The sequence below is a fragment of the Nomascus leucogenys genome, chromosome 7b (genome assembly GCF_006542625.1).
Source record: "Nomascus leucogenys isolate Asia chromosome 7b, Asia_NLE_v1, whole genome shotgun sequence".
Lineage (NCBI taxonomy): Eukaryota > Metazoa > Chordata > Mammalia > Primates > Hylobatidae > Nomascus > Nomascus leucogenys.
The window spans coordinates 64,173,759-64,193,200 of record NC_044387.1 but is presented as its reverse complement, the minus strand read 5'-3'; the positions used below and the strand labels follow the sequence as shown (position 1 = coordinate 64,193,200).

Here is a 19,442-nt window from a genome sequence, read left to right as displayed (position 1 = left end):
GGTCTCGAGATGGCAAGTATATGGTGCTGTGTGAAAAAAAATGATGCAAGGTCCAGTATGCATGAGAGAGGGCATAAAGGCAAGAATGGAAGAGATAAGCCTAGTAAAGCAAACAGAAACTAGGCGGGTATAACAAATGACTTTAAGAACCACATTTCTCAACCCTTTAGATTATCACATATAGGTTTTAACAAAGTAGATCTTTTTTTTTTTCTTAAGGAATCATGTTTGGAGTGCAAAAGGATAAAGGAAACACACTGTTATTTCATTTTACAAAATTCATTGTTAAGCTTTTGTTAATATGTAATTTGCTTAAGTCCTGTTGCTTCATTAGAGTATTGACTTTGGAGCTCTGAAGACTTGGGTTAAAATCTCAGTTCCGATTTTTACTAGCTGCACAATGTTGAGCAAGTTCCTTAATCAGAATCTTTATTTTCTTTGTCCATTAAGGGGTGAGGGAGGATATGGGTATGAGCCCACTTACAGGGCTGGTATAAGTTAAAAAGACACATAAATATCTGCCAGCGTCCAGCACACGGTAGACTCTCGATATACGTTAATAATCCCCTTGAATGAAAGACCTATGGGGAAAAAATTCCTTTTGTAGTCCAGTTCTCAACCCAGGTGGCACATTAAAATCATGTGAGGAACTTCAAAAAACGTTGATGCCGTCTCCACATAATGTAATTGGTCTGGGATGAGGCTTGGGCATGGTATTATTTTTAAAAAGCTCTTCAAGTGATTTCAACATGAAATGCAAGGTTAAAAACTGATGATCTGGCCAGGAAAGGCTAAATTTTTCACCCTCTGAAATCAAGGGATGTGTGTGTATGTGTGTGTGTGTGTGTGTGTGTGTGTGTGTGTGTGTGTGTGTGTCAACACCACAAGCAAAACATGAAAATATGAGATCCATGAAGAGAAAAACAACTGCAGGTCATAACAGACACTGACGAGAGCTGGCAATACACTTGGCTGACTTCTTAGATTCTATTTTTAATGTTAAGTCCACACTGGTTATGTAACAGTGGGGCTAATGGTTTTATATAATAAATCCTTTTGAATTTGTGAAACCTAGATTGCTGATTTTATAAAAATCTTGATTCTCATTTCTTTAAAAATTATTTCTATACAAATTTCTTCATATGGGAAAGCTTTTTTTTTAAACAAGCTAGTTTTTTTTAAAGCAGTTTGTTTTTTTAATCCCCCATTCATTTTGAGGTTCGTTCACTTCTAAAAAAGGACTGTAAGAAAATTAACTTAGGCTAACACTGAAGATACAGAACAGTTTGATAAAACTTAAGAATATACATATGAAACAGCTTATATTTTAGAATTATTTGTTTTTGGGGATAGTAACTTTTAATTCAAATTTCCTTACTATTGAATTTTAACTTAATTACAGGTTTGCATTATCTAAGATTTAACCTTACTCCTCTGGATGATGTTACTGAGTTGCTAATAATAACCAGTTAGCATTTCCTAGTATGTTTTTGTAAAATGTGAATAACTTACTCTTCTCTACTTCAGGAATATTTAGTTTCAGAAATCTAAACTCATTAGAAAAAATGTATGATGAAAGGATATATAAACTATCACATTTTTATGAGAAAAAATACTATATATAAATGTACAGTATTTTTGAAATACTCATTTTAAAAGAGCTCTTTATATGGAATGTATCATGTGAAGTACACAATCATAGGAAAAGACAGACTGAGAATTAAAGACCTGGAACAAAGTACAAAGCATCAAAATGAAGATTTCCAGTAACTGGACAAACAGTGCCAATTATTTTTTTCCTAAACTGTGCTGGACACACAATAAGCATCCAATTCCACTTATTATAAGATGATAGCTTTAAAGAGGTAGTAGGTGAAAAGAAGACAACTACTTTTGTAAGTATTATCATACAAAGAACAGAACTGAAGAGAAAAAAATTATAGATTTGAACTTAAGATTTAGCTTGAAAAGTTTTGTTCTTTCCAGATGTGCATTAATGTAATAGGCTGTGTGAACCTTTCGCATGGACCCCCCAATACCTCTAGGCATCATAATGAATTTTTATCTCTACATCCAAAGGATCTACCAACAATTTAAGGTATGGAGATAAAAGTCAGGGATCTCCAGGCACATACTGCCCTGCTTCTTTGATTATTTAGCTGGAAGAGAGGCAGTGGGGGAAGGTGCTTGAATGGAGAATGAGCTAGAATCCTTTCTTCAATTTGAGATATGTTAACGCCATAAATCAGAGTTGCATAGGCACCTGCTTTAGTGGATAGGTTACCAGAGCTTGTGTAACATCATATATATTTCCTTCTTTGCATATCTCTAAACAATTTTTTACTTCGTGTCAATAAACATCTTTGAAAGGAACAGACTCAGATTTATAGTTTTTCATTTTTGCTAGCAGTGAAGCCTAATGCTTCTTAGCAGCAATGAGCAACTTCATTTAAACTGGTTACTCTGACTAAAGGAAAGAAAAACAGCAACAGTACTCAGTCTTCAGAGTCAAACCTCACAACAGTTGGAGCTAAGTACAAGGGTTCGGAACATGGGAGAAAGAAAAGACCTAATATGACAAATGTGTAATTAACAGGGATCTGTTAGAATCAGAGCAGTCCTGAGTATTACCTTACTAAAAAAGTTCAGATGCACAGGTTTTGAATGAAGTTTCTGATTATTCTGGTTCCAAATATGTGGAATTCAACAAATCATGTAAAAAGTTACTATATTTTTAATGTTAAAAGGAAGTCTTCAAGTTTTTGGTACTGGTATGAGTTATCATTTGAATACTCTCAGTGTTACTATATTCAGTCAGCTTTCCATATCCTCAGGCTCTGTATCGTTAGATTCCAATAACTTTGGACAGAAAATTTAAAAAACCAATAAATATCATAAAAAATAGTACAAATGAAAAAACAATATAACAACTACATAGCACAATGTAAGTGCTATGCAATAATATCTAATCATCTAGAGATTATTTAAAGTATATGGGAGGATGTACATAGGTTATATGCAAATACTGTACTATTTTATATAAATAAGGGACTTGAGCATCTGTGGATTTTAATACCGGGGGATGGTGTTCTGGAACCAATCCACTGCAGATACCAAGGAAAGACTCTAACTAGAATTCATTTTATCATTTAAAAAAGCCAATACATATTATCTTGATACATAAAATCCTTGAGAGACCTGATATTCATAGATAAAGCTGCATAAGTCTAATTGCTTTTATGAAAGTTCCTAGAAGCATCTTAGCCCAATATCAATCTATCAAGTATTAAATCACTTTACCAATTTCAATAAATGCCAAGACTGATATAATCTGGTCATAAGTTGCTATCAAGTAAGTGGATAACTGAATACACAGGATAGCTCAGAAATTCACTATTGGGAAAGGAAGACCACAGAAAAGCATGATAACTGGTTCATTCATTTATAAGGAGGAGAACCTTCATTAAAGCTTCAAATAATTTTCAGTTTTTAATCTAATCTGCCTTCCTAATCTTCCTGGTGACTGGAAACAGGTTAGGAATGGGAGGTAATGGAATAAACATGAGGATTTCTGTTTTTAACCACTGCCATAAAAGCTTGGGAAAAAGATAAACCCCAAATCATCGAAGAACATTGTTTCCTTAAAATGTTTTCAAAATAAATATGAGACCAATCTTCAGAACAGTGCACAACTGTGGATAAGTTAAAATCTTTAGGAAGGGGGATAACTGGGATTGAGTACTGTATAATCAAGAACCAGGAGAACTGACATGTTTCCAGTTTTCTGGCAAAAGAAAGTGTAGGAAGGTAGGGTTTGGCATTTTAACATTTTATCTAGAACTATGAAAATAGAAACAACAGTGCAAAACATATGACTGAAACAAACAAAAACCCAAATGTAAAACTCTAAAAATATGTGATCAATGTTTAATATTCTGAGGAATAAGTAACAAAATCAAGACAGATTTTTTACTTAGCTGGGTTCATTTCCTCTGAATTCTTCTAAGAGTTAAAAATGAACTATCACATTGATTGATTTAGAACCATCAGATTTTACTTCTGGAAAATCTATTACCTTTCAAAAAGTTATAATTTTAATGTTAGCACAAAAATGACTTCCTAACATTTCATTAAAAAAAAAAATTTCGCAGCCAAAGATTCCTATTTTTGAATTACAGTACTGCAAGGCACATACAGAACTCACCTCCTTCAAAACACACAGAAGATATACTCCCTGAAATAGAATTTTAAAATCCTTGAACAATTAGAAATACTACAAAGTTAGCATTTTTTAGGTAAAAATGTTGCTCCTACAGGATCATGCAACTTTCTTAAAATCAACTCAGCACATACGTATAAAGAATCCTTTTTAAAAACATTTGTACTTGAAATACAGACACAGTGATGCTGAAGACACTAAACAAAAACTGAAAAGTACTATATCTTGATAAATTTTGTTATTGCCTTCCTTAGAGACTTTATCATCTCTAGTTGATTTTCAAAGACTTGAATTTAATAATGGGGTAATTACACAAGACGTAAAGGATTTTTTAAAAACAAGTATTTTTTTACCTCTAGCATCAATTCTTTTATAAAGAATGCTAAATAAATTACATTTTTTGTTCAGTAAAACTGAAGATAGACCATTTAAATGCTTCTACCAAATTTAACGCAGCTTAATTAGGGACCAGGTACATATTTTCTTCTGAACATTTTTGGTCAAGCATGTCTAACCATAAAAGCAAATGGAATTTTAAGAGGTAGATTTTTTTCCCATGATGCATTTTGTTAATAAATGTGTCAAGAAAATAAAAACAAGCACTGAGTGTGTTCTCTTGAAGTATAAGGGTCTAATGAAAAATAAAAGATAGATATTTGTTATAGTCTGACATTTTAACAGTCATAGTATTAGACGTTTCGTGACCAGTGCATTTTGGACTTTCTCAGGATCAAAATACGAGTCTGCCAACTGTATTAAATCCTCCTCCACCCCCTCCACCAGTTGGTCCACAGCTTCCTGGTGGGTCATTGTCATCAAATCCATTGGGCCGAAATGAACATGAAGCAGATGCAGCTTGTAGGGCCCGGGCTCGAGCATTCAACTCTTGTTCCTAAAATTAAAAATAATTTTTATGAAATTAAAATGCTAAATACAATGGATGGTTATATCACCTATACAAATATTTTAAAACTACCTTAATCCTTATAAGCATTCTTCAAATCTCAATAACTTTGAAACTAAAGCACCTAAGAAAAAAAATTTCTCTAAGAAAATATTACAGTTCCTGCAACACTCTCTAAAACATACTGGAATAGATCCTTTTCTAATATATTTAACATAGAATTCAAAGATTATCACAATAGATTATCTATTCTCCAGCAATTGGGGCTATTTTGGAAGTGGGTGATTACAGTTAAATGTATGAATAAAGGAAGAAGACTGAATTTTTTTCTGCCCTTTCCATAGACTATTTCTCAATAAATAATAAGACAGGTCTCAAAAAACACGACAAGTAAAATGAAGCCTACCTCCTCACAGTAATATCTAAAACGTTTCCTTATCAGGAAAACTTTTATCAGATATCAGTCATATTTATCTAGATGCCACGCATATGTTAGGTATTCAATAAAAATGATCTCAGATTAGAATACTATTAGGTGCTTAGCTTCAAAGGGAGCAAATATGAATAAATAATGGCAAATTCATTTGGCAAGGTATACAACTAGATTCTAAAACTGGGACCCACAAACTCTTTGGAAAAATATGCAAAATATTCTGGCATGTGCCTATTTTTCTGGGAGAGGATCTACAGATTTCAAATAGGGTTGGTAAAAATAAGGTCTGAAAGTTACTGGTCACAGCATACCTGAACTTGTTAGCATATTCATCCTGAAGGGCTTTCAAAATACAGTTAACATTAATAACGAAAACACTATTATTTCAATTTTTCAACTTAAGGCCTAGTGATTTTGTTCCATCTGGCAAAGTAATACTATTTTATACTTTCTAGCTAAAATGGTTTAGTTTATTATTCTTCCCTCTTCACAAAATGCTCAATTTTTCGTTATGAAGAAAAGACCCAGGCATACCCTGACACCTATCTGTCATATTATAGATACTTTATTTTTCAGTAGCATGCAGCATCTTCTGTTCAAGTCCCGGTACACAAGATGATCAAGAATCACCTATTTTTATGGCAGAAAGGGACCACTGATAAATCCTTGTGACAAAATGGCTTAACTAACCAGTCTCTGTTAGAACTTTTAAAACTTAATTTGCAGGGTATTTCTTAAAAATACTTTTGTGATCTACAGTGTCATTTACAACATTTATAATTGCTGGCTCTTTGGTATAATATCTACCTACAGAGTATTTTTAAGGTGATATATATATTAATTTATCCTTTGATCTATAAAATTAAAGTAGGAATTATAAATGTTTTACAGATTGAAATTAAGTGCCATAAGTGACATCAGAAACAGATAGAAACCCCCCCACCCACAAATCCTCATTGTTCTAGCTCTATAACCTATTAAACTATCCAAACAAGCGATGAAATTAGGACTCTGTATCTGAGAAACAATACACGGTTTCAGATATATAGACAATGTTCCCTAATGAATTAAAACTGAACAAACACGTAACGTAGAGTTCAAGAAGTTCTCCTTGAACTTCTGCTACTAAAAGATATGGCAAATCTTGCATAGACGTTTTTATACAGTGATTTCCTTATAGAAACTATGTCGAATGACATAAAATATAAAATTAGTAACTCCATTGCTTCTGTACCCATGAAACCTATATTGTATTTCAAGATATACAACATCCCAAAAAAGTAATATTCTTTTTCTGCTTTATTATTTATAGAAATATATGGCTGACAGAAAAAAATGTGTGGTATTCTGTTTTCTGATAAGCTTAGACAATGGATAAAAATAGGAGAAACTGTCTTTTATTTTACTTAATACAGGTAAGGACATTGTGTACAATGTCAAAATTATGATTATCATAGAATGTGTAATTTATATCACAAATTTATATCAAGTACTAAAGTTAATTCTAATTTCAGTAGTAGACTATAGATCTAGTCACAGGAAAGTTATTGCTCCTTGAGACAAATAATTTTCAGTATATTTATATTTCTCATTCAAGTAAAATTGTTGGCATTAATCCTTTTATTTTTCTTTAAACTGCACATATATATTGAATATACTCTTCTGAATGTATGAAAAAGAAAATAATTAAGAAGTTAAGAAGAACTACTACCTCCTCCAAAGAAACAAAGGAAAGAAACCAAGCAAGAAAAGATGGGAAGTGGTCTGTGGCTGATGCGGGACAGATGGGTGGGTAATCTGGACCATGCAATGATGATGCATTACGCAATCTCTCACTGTATCCTAAACAAAGGCTTAGTTCTTATATTCCAGACACTAAAACAATGGAGATACTCCTAATGGAAGCTGGACCGAAGGGAAAGAAATATATGAAGAGAAAAGTCCTTTCGAAAATTTACTTCGAGATCCACAATTTGCATTGTTTTCCCAAATGTCAGGCTATGATACACAGAGTAGAGAATGGTTTGTCATATAAGATTTTTTTGCCTGGGTTTTTCAAAACCACGGATCTTGCCAATACTCAAAAGAGCAACATTTTCTAACACTTGTAAATCTGGTTGTGGCTAGATTTAAAATTGAAAAATGACATCCTAAAATGTAAAAATGAAATCCTGAAAAAAGCTTCTTAAAATTATCACAAGGTGAGTTTCTAATCTGATTATGAAGTATTAAAATGAAAGCAGCTACCCTGATATGTACTAAAATGGTAAATTCATTAGCAATATTGTTCAAGAGCAGAGGAACTCAAGATGTTCACTTCACATCCTTACTTTTATGATTTAAGTTTTTATAACTGTTTTATAAATAGGTATAATGCTATTTCTTAAAGTTATAGTCCAGACATAGTAATCTATTATAAAGCATGACATATATTTATAATAATTATATCTAAAACATGGATATAAAAACAAAAATGATAGAATGAAAACACACACGTACATGCTCCAGGTGTTTAAGAAGTGATAGCTGAAAACTGCTGCATACATAATCTCAACGCTATAGTTTTCTATTGCCTGGCAATTATGAGCATGTGTGCATCCACATAACAGAATAAACAACGTAGTCTCTTAACATGTACTTAAAATACCAGAATAATCTGATTAAATGGTATGAAAAACTTCACAATTTGAGCCTTTATCAATCACTGTATTTAAAAGTAAATAGGCTGGGCACAGTAGCTCATGCGTGTAATCCTAGCACTTTGGGAGGCCAAGGTGGGCAGATCACTTGAGGCCAGGAGTTTGAGACCAGCCTGGCCAACATGACGAAACTCTGTCTCTACTAAAAATACAAAAAAATTTACCAGGCATGGTGGCGTATGCCTGTAATCCCAGCTACTTGGGTATCTGAGACCTGAGATTTGCTTGAACCCAGGAGTGGAAGTTGCAGTGAGCCGAGATCACACCACTGCACTCCAGCCTGGGTGACAGAGTGAGACTCTGTGTCAATAAATAAATAAATAAATGTAAATAATCACAATCTAAATATAAGTTCCTAATTGAGTTGATTATCGGGCCACATGCAGTGGCCCAGCACTTTGAGAGGCCGAGGAGGCAGGATTGCTTGAACCCAGGAGTTTGAGACTAGTCTGGGTAAAATAGCAAGACAATCTTTAAAAAAATTTTTTTTAAAAAATTAGCCAGGCATGGTGACACATGCCTGTAGTCCTTAGCTACTCAGGAGGCTGAGGCAGGAGGATCACTTAAGCCCAGGAGTTGAAGGCTACAATAAACCATGATCACAGCACTGCACTTCAGCCTGGGTGACAGAATGAGACAGTCTCAAAAAAAAAAAAAAAAAATCAAATATTTATTATTGTACTTTTGCTTTAAAAGGGTACTCTGATAATGAAACTTTGATTTACTACCTAGTCTTAATACAGGTAAATACCTTAATATAAAATTTGGTGGTATCTTTTCTTGTATCAAACAACTTGTCAATATGAAACTTAAGGTTGAATCTAGGACAACTGCACAAAACTGAAAAACTGAATTAACAAAATACATAATGCTTTTTCTTTATAATAAAGTAACATACAAGTCTTAAAATAATAATGAAAAGAACAGCTCCTCATGCTCAAATGTTGTATAATCAGAAAGTAATGGGGAAAATGGCAAGATAAACTGGAAAATCACTTGGAGCTAAGCTACAAACAAGTAGTTGCTATGGCTATACAAGCATTTGGGATTCTAATCACAGAAATGAGAGTAGTTTTTTATCTTTCAAAACCCATATTTCTCCTTTGACTAGTGTTTATATGATATCTAGTAAGAAGGACTCAGTTGAATACATTCTATTTCTAGTATGTTGATCATAAGCCATCTGACTAGATGTTAGAGTCTTCAGTAGTTAATCAGTTCAAACAAATATTCTGATTTTCTATTTTTTTCTGTAAAGTTTATTGTTTTTGTTACTCAAGAACATTGCCATACTTCTTTAAAAATGTATGAGTATTTTATAATGCAGTAAATTTGAAGGCTTTTGAGAAAATTTCCCTCTAAAAATCAGTACTATAGTGGCTCATTTCTTATTCTATCTGTATCTTTCAGGAGTGACTTTCAAACACAAAATTTTTAAAATGTACTCATTCAAACTCAAAATCACTTAGACTACCCAATTAATGTACCTAGAATTTCACCTGTAGTTTACTGCTAGCCCTGTATGTTGAGAACAAATTCGCAAGTTTCAAAAACAAAAAAAAAATACTTTCAGCAAGAATTTTAACTTTTTATTTAGCCTTTAAGTAATAAAATCACTAACTCCTTGAAAAAAGTATATTTATCAATAAATTTATCTCATATAAAACCATTCCTTGGCTTTGATTTACAATTGTTCTATTATCTCCTTGGTTTTACTGCCCACATCCTCAAAACATATGAATATCCTTTCTTTACATAGTCTACCTTTTAGTGTTTTTTAATCTTATCCACCTAAATATCAATAAATAGCCATTAAAATATTTACACAAAGGTCTTGCGGGCATAAACACCACATTTAGCAGTTGTTTCCTTTGGTGGGTGAGGCTGAGGGGAAGAGGGAGGATATGTCCACTTTTGTAAACTTTCTGTATTTTGTATGGCATGATTTCAGAATGAGCCATCTTTTGTAATGAACAAATAAAGTCTTCTGCATTACATCTAATTGCCACTTTTCATTTAAATTGTCACAATATTAGAAAGGCAATTTAGTTATACAGGTTGAGAATACTTCATATAAATCCAGACCTTCATTTCAGAATTTCATAAAAACTCCTAAGTTAGATTCCAAAATGAGGGTACTCATTTAACTATGTCAATTGTTTAATATTTTCAACAAATAAAGCTTGTATTTCCGACTTACCTGTAAATACAGTTTATTGTCTTTTGTTATAGCATCCATAAGTTCTTTCTGTAGAGGTGGGTCTCCATTGATCCACAGTCCACTGGTTGGGTTATTACCACTTAAACCATTAGTACTGTGCTGTTTTTTATACAAAAGCACATAAGCTGTGTCCTTTGGAAACCTGCTCGTAATTTTCTGGACTGACTGAAATGAAGTAAATGTCACTCTACTGTCATTAAATAAAAACCATTCTTTTGACATTTCCTTATTTTCCAAATCCTGTTCAAAAACTGCACTGGGACTATCTCTCCCTAGTAAATGACTTTGGGAGGATGCTAATGCCAGAGCCTCAGACTGGTGGTACATCTGATATGAAGAGTCTGTACTTGTGATATTTCTGGCATAAGAATAGTAATGCCCACTTTCAGAGGATACACCAGAGTGAACCACAACAGAACTTAATAGATAGGGCACCAATTTTGTGCAGGAAGCTTCATCAGTCCCTGAAGGCTTTAATTTTTTAGCAAGGTTCTCACTAAGATCAGTGAAGTCAACATCTACAGACCAACTTTCTGACAATGAAGAGAAAGAAGTAGTTCTTTTAACTGGCAACTCCAAAACCAGTGGCAGTGATACATTGTCTAAAATTTTCCTTCTCACATGATACTTCTGATCATACGAAAATCTCAGGAGAGTAAGAATAAGGTATTCAGGTTCCTCCGTGATTTGCATAGTTTTCTCAGCATTTTGCAGAGAGGCACAGTTTTCACAATAATATTGGTTATCACCAGTAAGAATCTCTGGAGCCAAAAAATAATTTAGTAAGTCAGTTACTGAAGGTGTGGTTTCACCTCCTGGTTTCTGAGGTACATCTTTATTAACAAGAATCTTGTTAGATTCGTTACGGACAGAAGTGTTTTCAGAACAGTAAAACTCATTAGGAGGACTGCCTATGGTTCTTTCATTCACAACTGAGTCACAGATGAAGGCAGCTGTTGTTGGATTATAAACTACTGGTTCTTCTGAAGGACCGGGTACAGCGGCTTGCATTAGACCACCATCTTGCGTGCTGGGTGATGATGCTGGATCTTGGAAAGACATGTTTTCCAAAGAAGAGGAAGGACAAAAGGCAAGCGAAAGATCTGTAAAGGCTTCCACTTTTTGTGAGGTACTCCTGCAGTTCAAACAACGTATGTGAGTTTGTAGTTTTCCTCCAAACATTTTTTCTATTAAAGTCTTCTCACCGTCACTTGTACGAGGGGTCTCTGTTAGTACTGCTGCTTTACTAGCTACTTCCTGTAAAGAAGTTTCACTGCATTCCAGAATTTCAGAAGGCTTGTGTGAGGACTGAACTTTCAAGATCTTTTCTTCTTCATGGAGCCTGCAGGAGAGGATATCATTATATAGTTACTTAAATTAACTTCAAATGTCATTTCTATTTAAAAATGTTAGTGGCTTCTATAAACTATTTTAATCAAATTTAATGTTTAATGTAAACAAATCAGGTTTTTCCTGTTTTAATTAAAAGAAAATTGAATAGTTTGAGAATGCAGAAAAAAAGCTGGGTGGCTATTACTACTCTATACTCTCATTACACTTTCTTCATACTGCTACTTAATAGCACGTATTACATTGCAGTTAATTATAAACGTCCCTTAACTGTCTTATATTATCTCTGTCTTCCTGATGTCTCATAGAAAGTCAGGCACAAATAAACTACAAAATAGATTCTTAGCTGAATGGAAGGAAGGCTGCACATACCGAGCCCAACTAAGTTTACTAGTCATTCCACAGAGCAGAACAAAGACAGGGAGATACAGATGATAACAGGTTTTATTAATTAAGTGGTCAGGCAACAATAAAATATACCAAACCCATACAATTATGAACTGGTCTAAAGGAGTGGCTCTTAAATTTTTTGGTGCCAGGACCCCTTTATACTCTTAAAAATAATTAAAAAACAAAGAGCTTTCCTTTACATGGGTTGTCTCTATTGATATTTACTGTCAGAACTGAGAAAATAAAATATTAACATTTAACAAACAATAATACACCCATTACTTAATATTAGTAACATTTGAAAAATGAAAAAGCTGTATTTTCTAAAACCAAAAAAAGTAAGAATGGCAGTGTTTTACATTTTGCAAATATTTTAAGTATCTGGCTTAACAGAAGACAGCTGGAGCCTCTTATCTTCTCTGCATTCTATTGTTATATGTTTTTTGGATGAAGCATATAAAGAAAATCTGGCCTCACACAGTTATGCTGTTGGAAAAGAGAAGCCCTCACAGACTCCTGAAAGTGTTTTGGGAACCCACAGGGGTCCTTGTATCACACTTTGAGAACAGCTGGTCTCAAGGAAGAAAATTCAAAAAAGGAAAACAAAAACAAAAGAAAATATAAAAAACATATGAGAAATGCAATAGAATTTTAAAGAGTAACATTTGAAACATGTTTTTAAAGGTAAAAGCAATATTAAGTAGAATTAAACTGTTATGAAAGACAACACTGAAATCACAATTTTAAGAATACTTTTTACCTGTCAAGGAGAAATCTGAGGTATTCAGAACAGTCTTGCTGTGATCTGGGAGTAAACCATGGAGGTCTGGAAGCCTCAAAGAATATCCGAGGTGCATATGCTTCCCTCTTTTGACAGCAATTGAGAAAATATAAGGAAGTAATTCTTATAGCATGAACCAAATAACTGAAATCTTAATATACAGTGTTTAATAAAGATTATTTACAGTTAACATCGCATCAGCCAAAAGTGCCAGACATGGCAACTTAAGGACAGATAAAATTATTTAGAAATAAAGTTAGGTAATCTTTAGTCATAACTTCTCACTCTGCAGAGGAGAACTGAGAGCTAGAGAAACAGGTGACTTGTCCAGGGTCATACAGCTAAATGAGTGGCACAGGGCATTAAAGTAGAACCCATGTCTAACTCTCGACGTAAAGCTCCTGGTATCATCCCTCTATGACAGTCACATGTTTGAGTCCACAATTTTTTGAAAAATCAAATCTAAAAAAGATTAATGTATATTTTGTTAGTATATATTTTAAACAAAGTAATAAAGGAAATACTCTACAGTAGAGTCATGCATATCTACTTTAGGCGAAAATTTCCTTGAGTAGATACATGTCATACATGTGCAGACTGTGAGTACACTGGTTAGAAACCCTTGCTAATTTTTTTTTTTAAAGTATAGAGGCTGCTTAGTGATTAAACTGTGGACTCCGGAGTGATCCAGGTTCAAATCCTAGATTTTGCCATGACAAAAAAGAACCCAAAAGGCATTTCAAAGATGTGATTATAAGTTGAAACTTTGGAATTCTCTTGACATTTTTATTATTTGTGGCATAACTTCATAACAATGAAGTTCTCAGTTAAGAAAAATTTTACCCAAATTAAGGGTGTTTATAGCATTCTGAAGGAAGGAAGTTTAGCCTACGTTAAACATGGGCTTCAGAGCTGTTTGGTTCATATCTCAATCCTGCTTCTCGTCTGCATGACCCTGAACAGGTGATGTAAGCCTGTTTTCTTCATCTGTAAAATGGGGATATACCTTATTACCTGGCAGACTGTTTTTGATGATTAAGACATTAAAGATTTAGACCAGGGGCTAAAAAAATGTAAGTGTTCAATAACTGTTGTTTTATTAATTATAAGAAAAAAGAACTTTTCAATTATATGGGAAAATCTATCTGCCTAAAATAATCTCTGTCAGGCTGCTACCAGAGAGTCTCAACTGTGACAGAAATTTAATCAGGCTCTTTTTAATTTCTACTTTTCTTGGGAGGAGCAGGGAAACCTCTCCTAAGAATTTTTTTCCTAATAGCTCTGATTTAGTAAGTTAATAAAGTATATATCTGCCTATATATACATATATATTTTATATATAATAAATACAGACGTGATAAAGCACAAAAATCAATTTACTAGGAAACAACAGGGAGTGAGGAAGGAGATAGTCTTCATTTCATTTCCCTTCGTCTTGATATGGTAAATTTAATTTGTGAACATACTTTCCCCAGATAATAATAAAATTATCTGAGTATATAACTACTCATAGGCCATTACTATCATCTCATATTAATCCTGTCTAGATTCTTTCCATTTAAGAAGTTATATTTGAAATATTTCTCAGCTTGTAGAAAGAAAACAAAAGCATTCCCATCAACTGAATCCCATCAATTCTCAACCTATTGTTTCTTCTGGCCCTAACTACTACTCCTTTAGACCTCTGTGAGATAAAGGCAATGAAAGTAAAACCAGAAAAATAATAATATATATTATAAATAATGATATATATATTATTCATGTGTATAGGCTCAAAATCTAAACTAAAAGTTCTTTTAACATAAAGACTCTTTTTTTTTTTTAGACAGGGGCTCGCTCTGTCGGCGAGGCTGGAGTGCAGTGGCATGATCTCGGCTCACCGCAAGCGCCGCCTCCTGGGTTCAAGCAATTCTCCTATCTCAGCCTCCTGAGTAGCTAGGATTACAGGCATGTGCCACCACGCCTGGCTAATTTTTGCATTTTTAGTAGAGACGGGGTTTCACGATATTGGCCAGGCTGGTCTCAAACTCCTGACCTCGGGTAATCTGCCTGCCTCGACCTCCAAGTGTTAGGATTACAGGCATGAGCCACTGCACCTGGCCAAGACTCTTCTTTTAATGTTTATCACTGACTGCATATAGTGTCTCTTAATAAATGTCTGTTGAGTGAATATTTACTATATATGACCACCTTGGTGCCATTAATATAAATTAATGACCCTGGATTAATGTGTGGACATAAAAGATCACCACGAAATTTTAAGCTCTAGAACTTAACAGATAAACAGAACTGCAGAGATCTTTAGTTATAATGAATAGGTATACATAAGAAAAGAGAAAAATGCCCAAGCACCACGATGATATTTTAGTTGCTCATTATTGTACAAATCTATTAATTTAATATCAGGAAACAAAGATGCACTTAAAAATAATTCTTCACGAAGGAACTTATTTATTGGATAGGAAATCATATTTTCTTTCTAAAAATTTCTAGATCAATGGGTCAGCATAATATTCAGCTACAATAATGGGAAGCAAGAGAAAAATATAAAAACTTAGGGCATATCCTGAAAATAGAAAAATATCTAGATATTTTAGGCAGGATGTATAGCATTTCTAAGTGGATTTGTTGTACTGGGTGAGATATCTATTATATTATTTCATCAGTTAAAAAGGTTCGGTATAAGGTAAAGTTTAATGAATATTACCACGCAGTTAACATAAACATACTATATACACATACACACTCACCTGCGTATGAGCCAGAAAGGCAAAAAGATGCTGTAATTTTTTCATTAATGAATTGCACCCATTTAGATTTAAAGATAATACTTGTCTCCTGAAACTGAAAGAGAATATAATGATTTATGTATATGTGTGTACACACACATGCATTTATTAAAAGTTTTTTTTTTTTTTTTTTTTTTTTTTGAGACAGAGTTTCCTTTTGTTGCCCAGGCTGGAGGGCAGTGGCACAATCTCAGCTCACTGCAACCTCAAATGATCCGCCCACCTCGGCCTCCCAAAGTGCTGGAATTACAGGCATAAGCCACTGTGCCTGGCCATTTAAAAGCATTTCTTAAAAGCTACAAGAAAGTCCGTTCAAGAATTTATTATCCTTAAAGTAAAACTTCATTTACCTAATGGTCCTTTTCCTAAGGAAGTTACCTATCTAACAGTAAAGAAGGAAGGGAAGAATGACAATAAATTAACATTTACTATAAAGCCTGTTAATGGACTATGTGCTATCACATATTATTTCTATTATCTGGATTAGCAAATAGAAATAGGTTAAGCCATTAATTTATAACATAAGTAAACAACTTAAATTCTTTCAAATCTTCATGAAATAAAAAAATATGCTGTAATTAAAACACACTATAAAATTAAAGTAATTTAAAGAATAGAGCATGGGAAAAGGATAAACTACTCAAAAAAAAAAAAAAAGCAAAGGGACAACTGGGTATCCATCTGGTAAAAAATGAAGTTACATAAGATTATACACCATCACAGATACCACAGGACTAATGAGCTATATATAAAATACAAAACTACTGAAGTACTTAAAAAAACAAGAAATTTAGACGGTAAAGGCTTTTAAAAGTCCAGATGCTATAAATGAAAAGTGGAAGACTGGAATACATAAAATAAATTATAAATAAAACACCCCACAAATTTGAATTGTGACTTGAAAAAAGCATATAGCAAAGGATGATCATCCAGAGTATATATAAAGCAACATGAAAACAAAAAAGACCCAACAAAAAGATGTACAAAGAAAAGAACAGGTTATTCGGAAGAGAAACACAAATGAATAAAGAAAAATAAGAGAGGGAAAAACTGTAATTAGCAGCGATATGCAAATTAAGAGACATTTTTCTTCATATTGGCAAAAAATTAAAAAGGCTGATTTGCTGCTAAAGGTACAGGCTCTAGGTACAATCTTATATTAGTATCAGAGTTCAAAATGCTACAGCTTTTTTGGAGAGCAATTTGAAAGATATTCAAAGGATATTCAGAGATATGGAAAATATTCAAAGAAAAATCCTCTATATCTGTATAAGGGCAGAGAGATGTTAATTATAAGCAAAATAACCTAATATTCATCAATAGGAGCATTATTAAATAAAGGAGTATTTATTAAATACTCATTTAATTTATTACATACTCATTAAATTAAATGATTATTTAATAAATAAATGATGGCATACACATTTACTGGGAATGACACGGATCTGTACTGCCCCAACATGGGAATATTTTGAATACAAATTATTAAATGATAAAAGCAAGTGGCTGGAAAAGAATATATAAATAGGATTCTCTGCAAATTTTCTTAAAAAAATGCATTTGTTTTCATATTAAATACAAACATGCAACTGTACCAAAAAAGGTCTGGAACAATGTAAACTGTTAACAAATTACCTTTGGAAATGGGAATGTCTGCTTTTTATTCTATATAAAATTTAACTATTTTTAAACTATGAATTCATATATTACTTAAGAAATAAAATATGCTGTCTTCTTATTCAGAGATAATATCATTGGCCACTGTTCAGTAAGAGATAACCTTTTATTTGCTCTTGCCGTTATAACTGCTTTGGTTTTCTGTTTTCTTTGTCATCTGTAAAAGGAGATGTCTGGACTAGATGACCTCTGGTGGTAAGACGGAGATTCTTTCAGTCGTATGCCTAGTATCAGCTGTTCTCTTAAAAAAAAAAAAAATTCCAACTACAAAAAAACCAAAAAATTAAATACTAAACGAAACCAAAAACACCTGAGTGCTGATATTATAATCTGGAGCCCAACAATAAAATAAAGCGAATTCTTCTCTCTCTCTCTCTATTAGATGGAGTCTCGCTGTGTTGCCCAGGCTGGAGTGCAGTGGCACAATCTTGGCTCACTGCAACCTCCGCCTCCTGGGTTCAAGTAATTCTCCTGCCTCAGCCTCCTGAATATTGGGATTACAGGCACGCACCACCATGCCCGGCTAATTTTTGTATTTTTAGTAGAGACGGGGTTTCACCATGTTGGTCAGGCTGGTCTTGAACTCCTGACCTTATGATCCACCTGCCTCACCCTCCCAAAGTGCTGGGATTACAGGCGTGAGCCACCACGCCCGGCCAAATTCGACATTTCATAGTTTATGATTCCTCTGGGCAGGCATAACAACTTGGAAAAGCTTAGGACTCAATTTGTAAACCTCTTTGGGCAAGTTCCATGAATACTTTATTGGTATTCAGGAGAAAAATTCAATCATGATTTTGTCTTCAGGAAAAGTTTATCGTTATTTTGTACCTTTGAGGATAGCATTCACATAACTAACAACTTCTGATTTCCTATTTGCTTAGGTGCAAAAGAAAATGGATTTGAAAGAAAATTCTTAAGAGGGGAGAGGAACATGTCTGTTTATACATGTGTTCAGTAATTATTGCCCTGGGGTGGAGCAGAACTTAAACTTCTTAAACAGCAACAAAGTTGTTGATCTGACAAATACCAAAATACCGACGGGCAGATAAAATTTTATATAACTTCCCTCAAAACACGTGTAGGTTAAAAAAAATTATCGTCTCATAGGATAATAACAATGAAGTACTCTAGCACACTTAAACTCTTTGGAATAGGTGCAATCAATCCTTCTTTTACACTATTAAAAATCGTCAGAGTAATTTCTTTAAAGTGGCATTTAAATGCAATGAATAATAAGCAGAATTAATGTTAACTTTTCTTTTTTTTTGAGACTGAATCTCACTCTGTAACCCAGGCTGGAGTGCAACAGCATGATCTTGGCTCACTGCAACCTCTGCCTCCCGGGTTCAAGTGATTCTCCTGCCTCAGCCTCCCGAGTAGCTGGGATTACAGGCGCCCACCACCACGCCCCGCCCGGCTAATTCTGGTATTTTTAGTAGTGATGGGATTTCGCCATGTCAGCCAGGCTGCTCTCAAACTCCTGACCTCAAGCGATCCACCCGCCTCAGCCTCCCAAAGTGCTGGGATTACAGGCACGAGCCACCACACCCAGCCTAATGTTAACATTTTCATAGTTTCTGAGCACTAAAAGCAGTTTCATTTCTGAATAAGGCAATCAAAGTTAACATTTATGCCATTTATAAGGAATAATGTGTAGACAATTCTATCATATTTCATCAGCATGCATCAACTTCTACAGTTAAAATGAAAAGATTCAAGTTTAAACTTACTCTGTGGCCATAAACAAGGCTTGTATAACACTGTTCATATAACATGTATTTCCTAGGTTAATAAGACCAGTTTTCCCAGTTTCAGATTTTCCAGAAAGTCTAGACAAGCAAGACGCCAAAGAATTGGATTGAGAAGTCCAGGCACTTTGATTGAGAATTAACTTAATATTATCTTCACTGGGCTTAGGAAAATCCTATAGGTCATAAAGAAGAAAAACAGTTTAAAAGTAAAGTGAAAATTATTTT

The 19,442-nt window shown here is 33.8% G+C and overlaps 1 protein-coding gene across 1 annotated transcript in view; it reads right to left on the bottom strand.

Moving 5' to 3' along the window:
- Positions 1-3,426: 3,426 nt before the first annotated feature.
- USP38 (ubiquitin specific peptidase 38) overlaps positions 3,427-19,442 on the bottom strand; it is a 34,289-nt gene continuing 18,273 nt past the window's right edge. The window contains exons 6-10 of the mRNA XM_003257755.3: positions 19,197-19,390; positions 15,748-15,841; positions 12,977-13,083; positions 10,456-11,818; positions 3,427-5,111 (exon numbers count right to left, since the gene is read on the bottom strand). Coding sequence (XP_003257803.2) covers positions 4,950-5,111; positions 10,456-11,818; positions 12,977-13,083; positions 15,748-15,841; positions 19,197-19,390 — 1,920 coding nt within the window. The 3' untranslated portion in view covers positions 3,427-4,949. The remainder of the gene's footprint in view (positions 5,112-10,455; positions 11,819-12,976; positions 13,084-15,747; positions 15,842-19,196; positions 19,391-19,442) is intronic.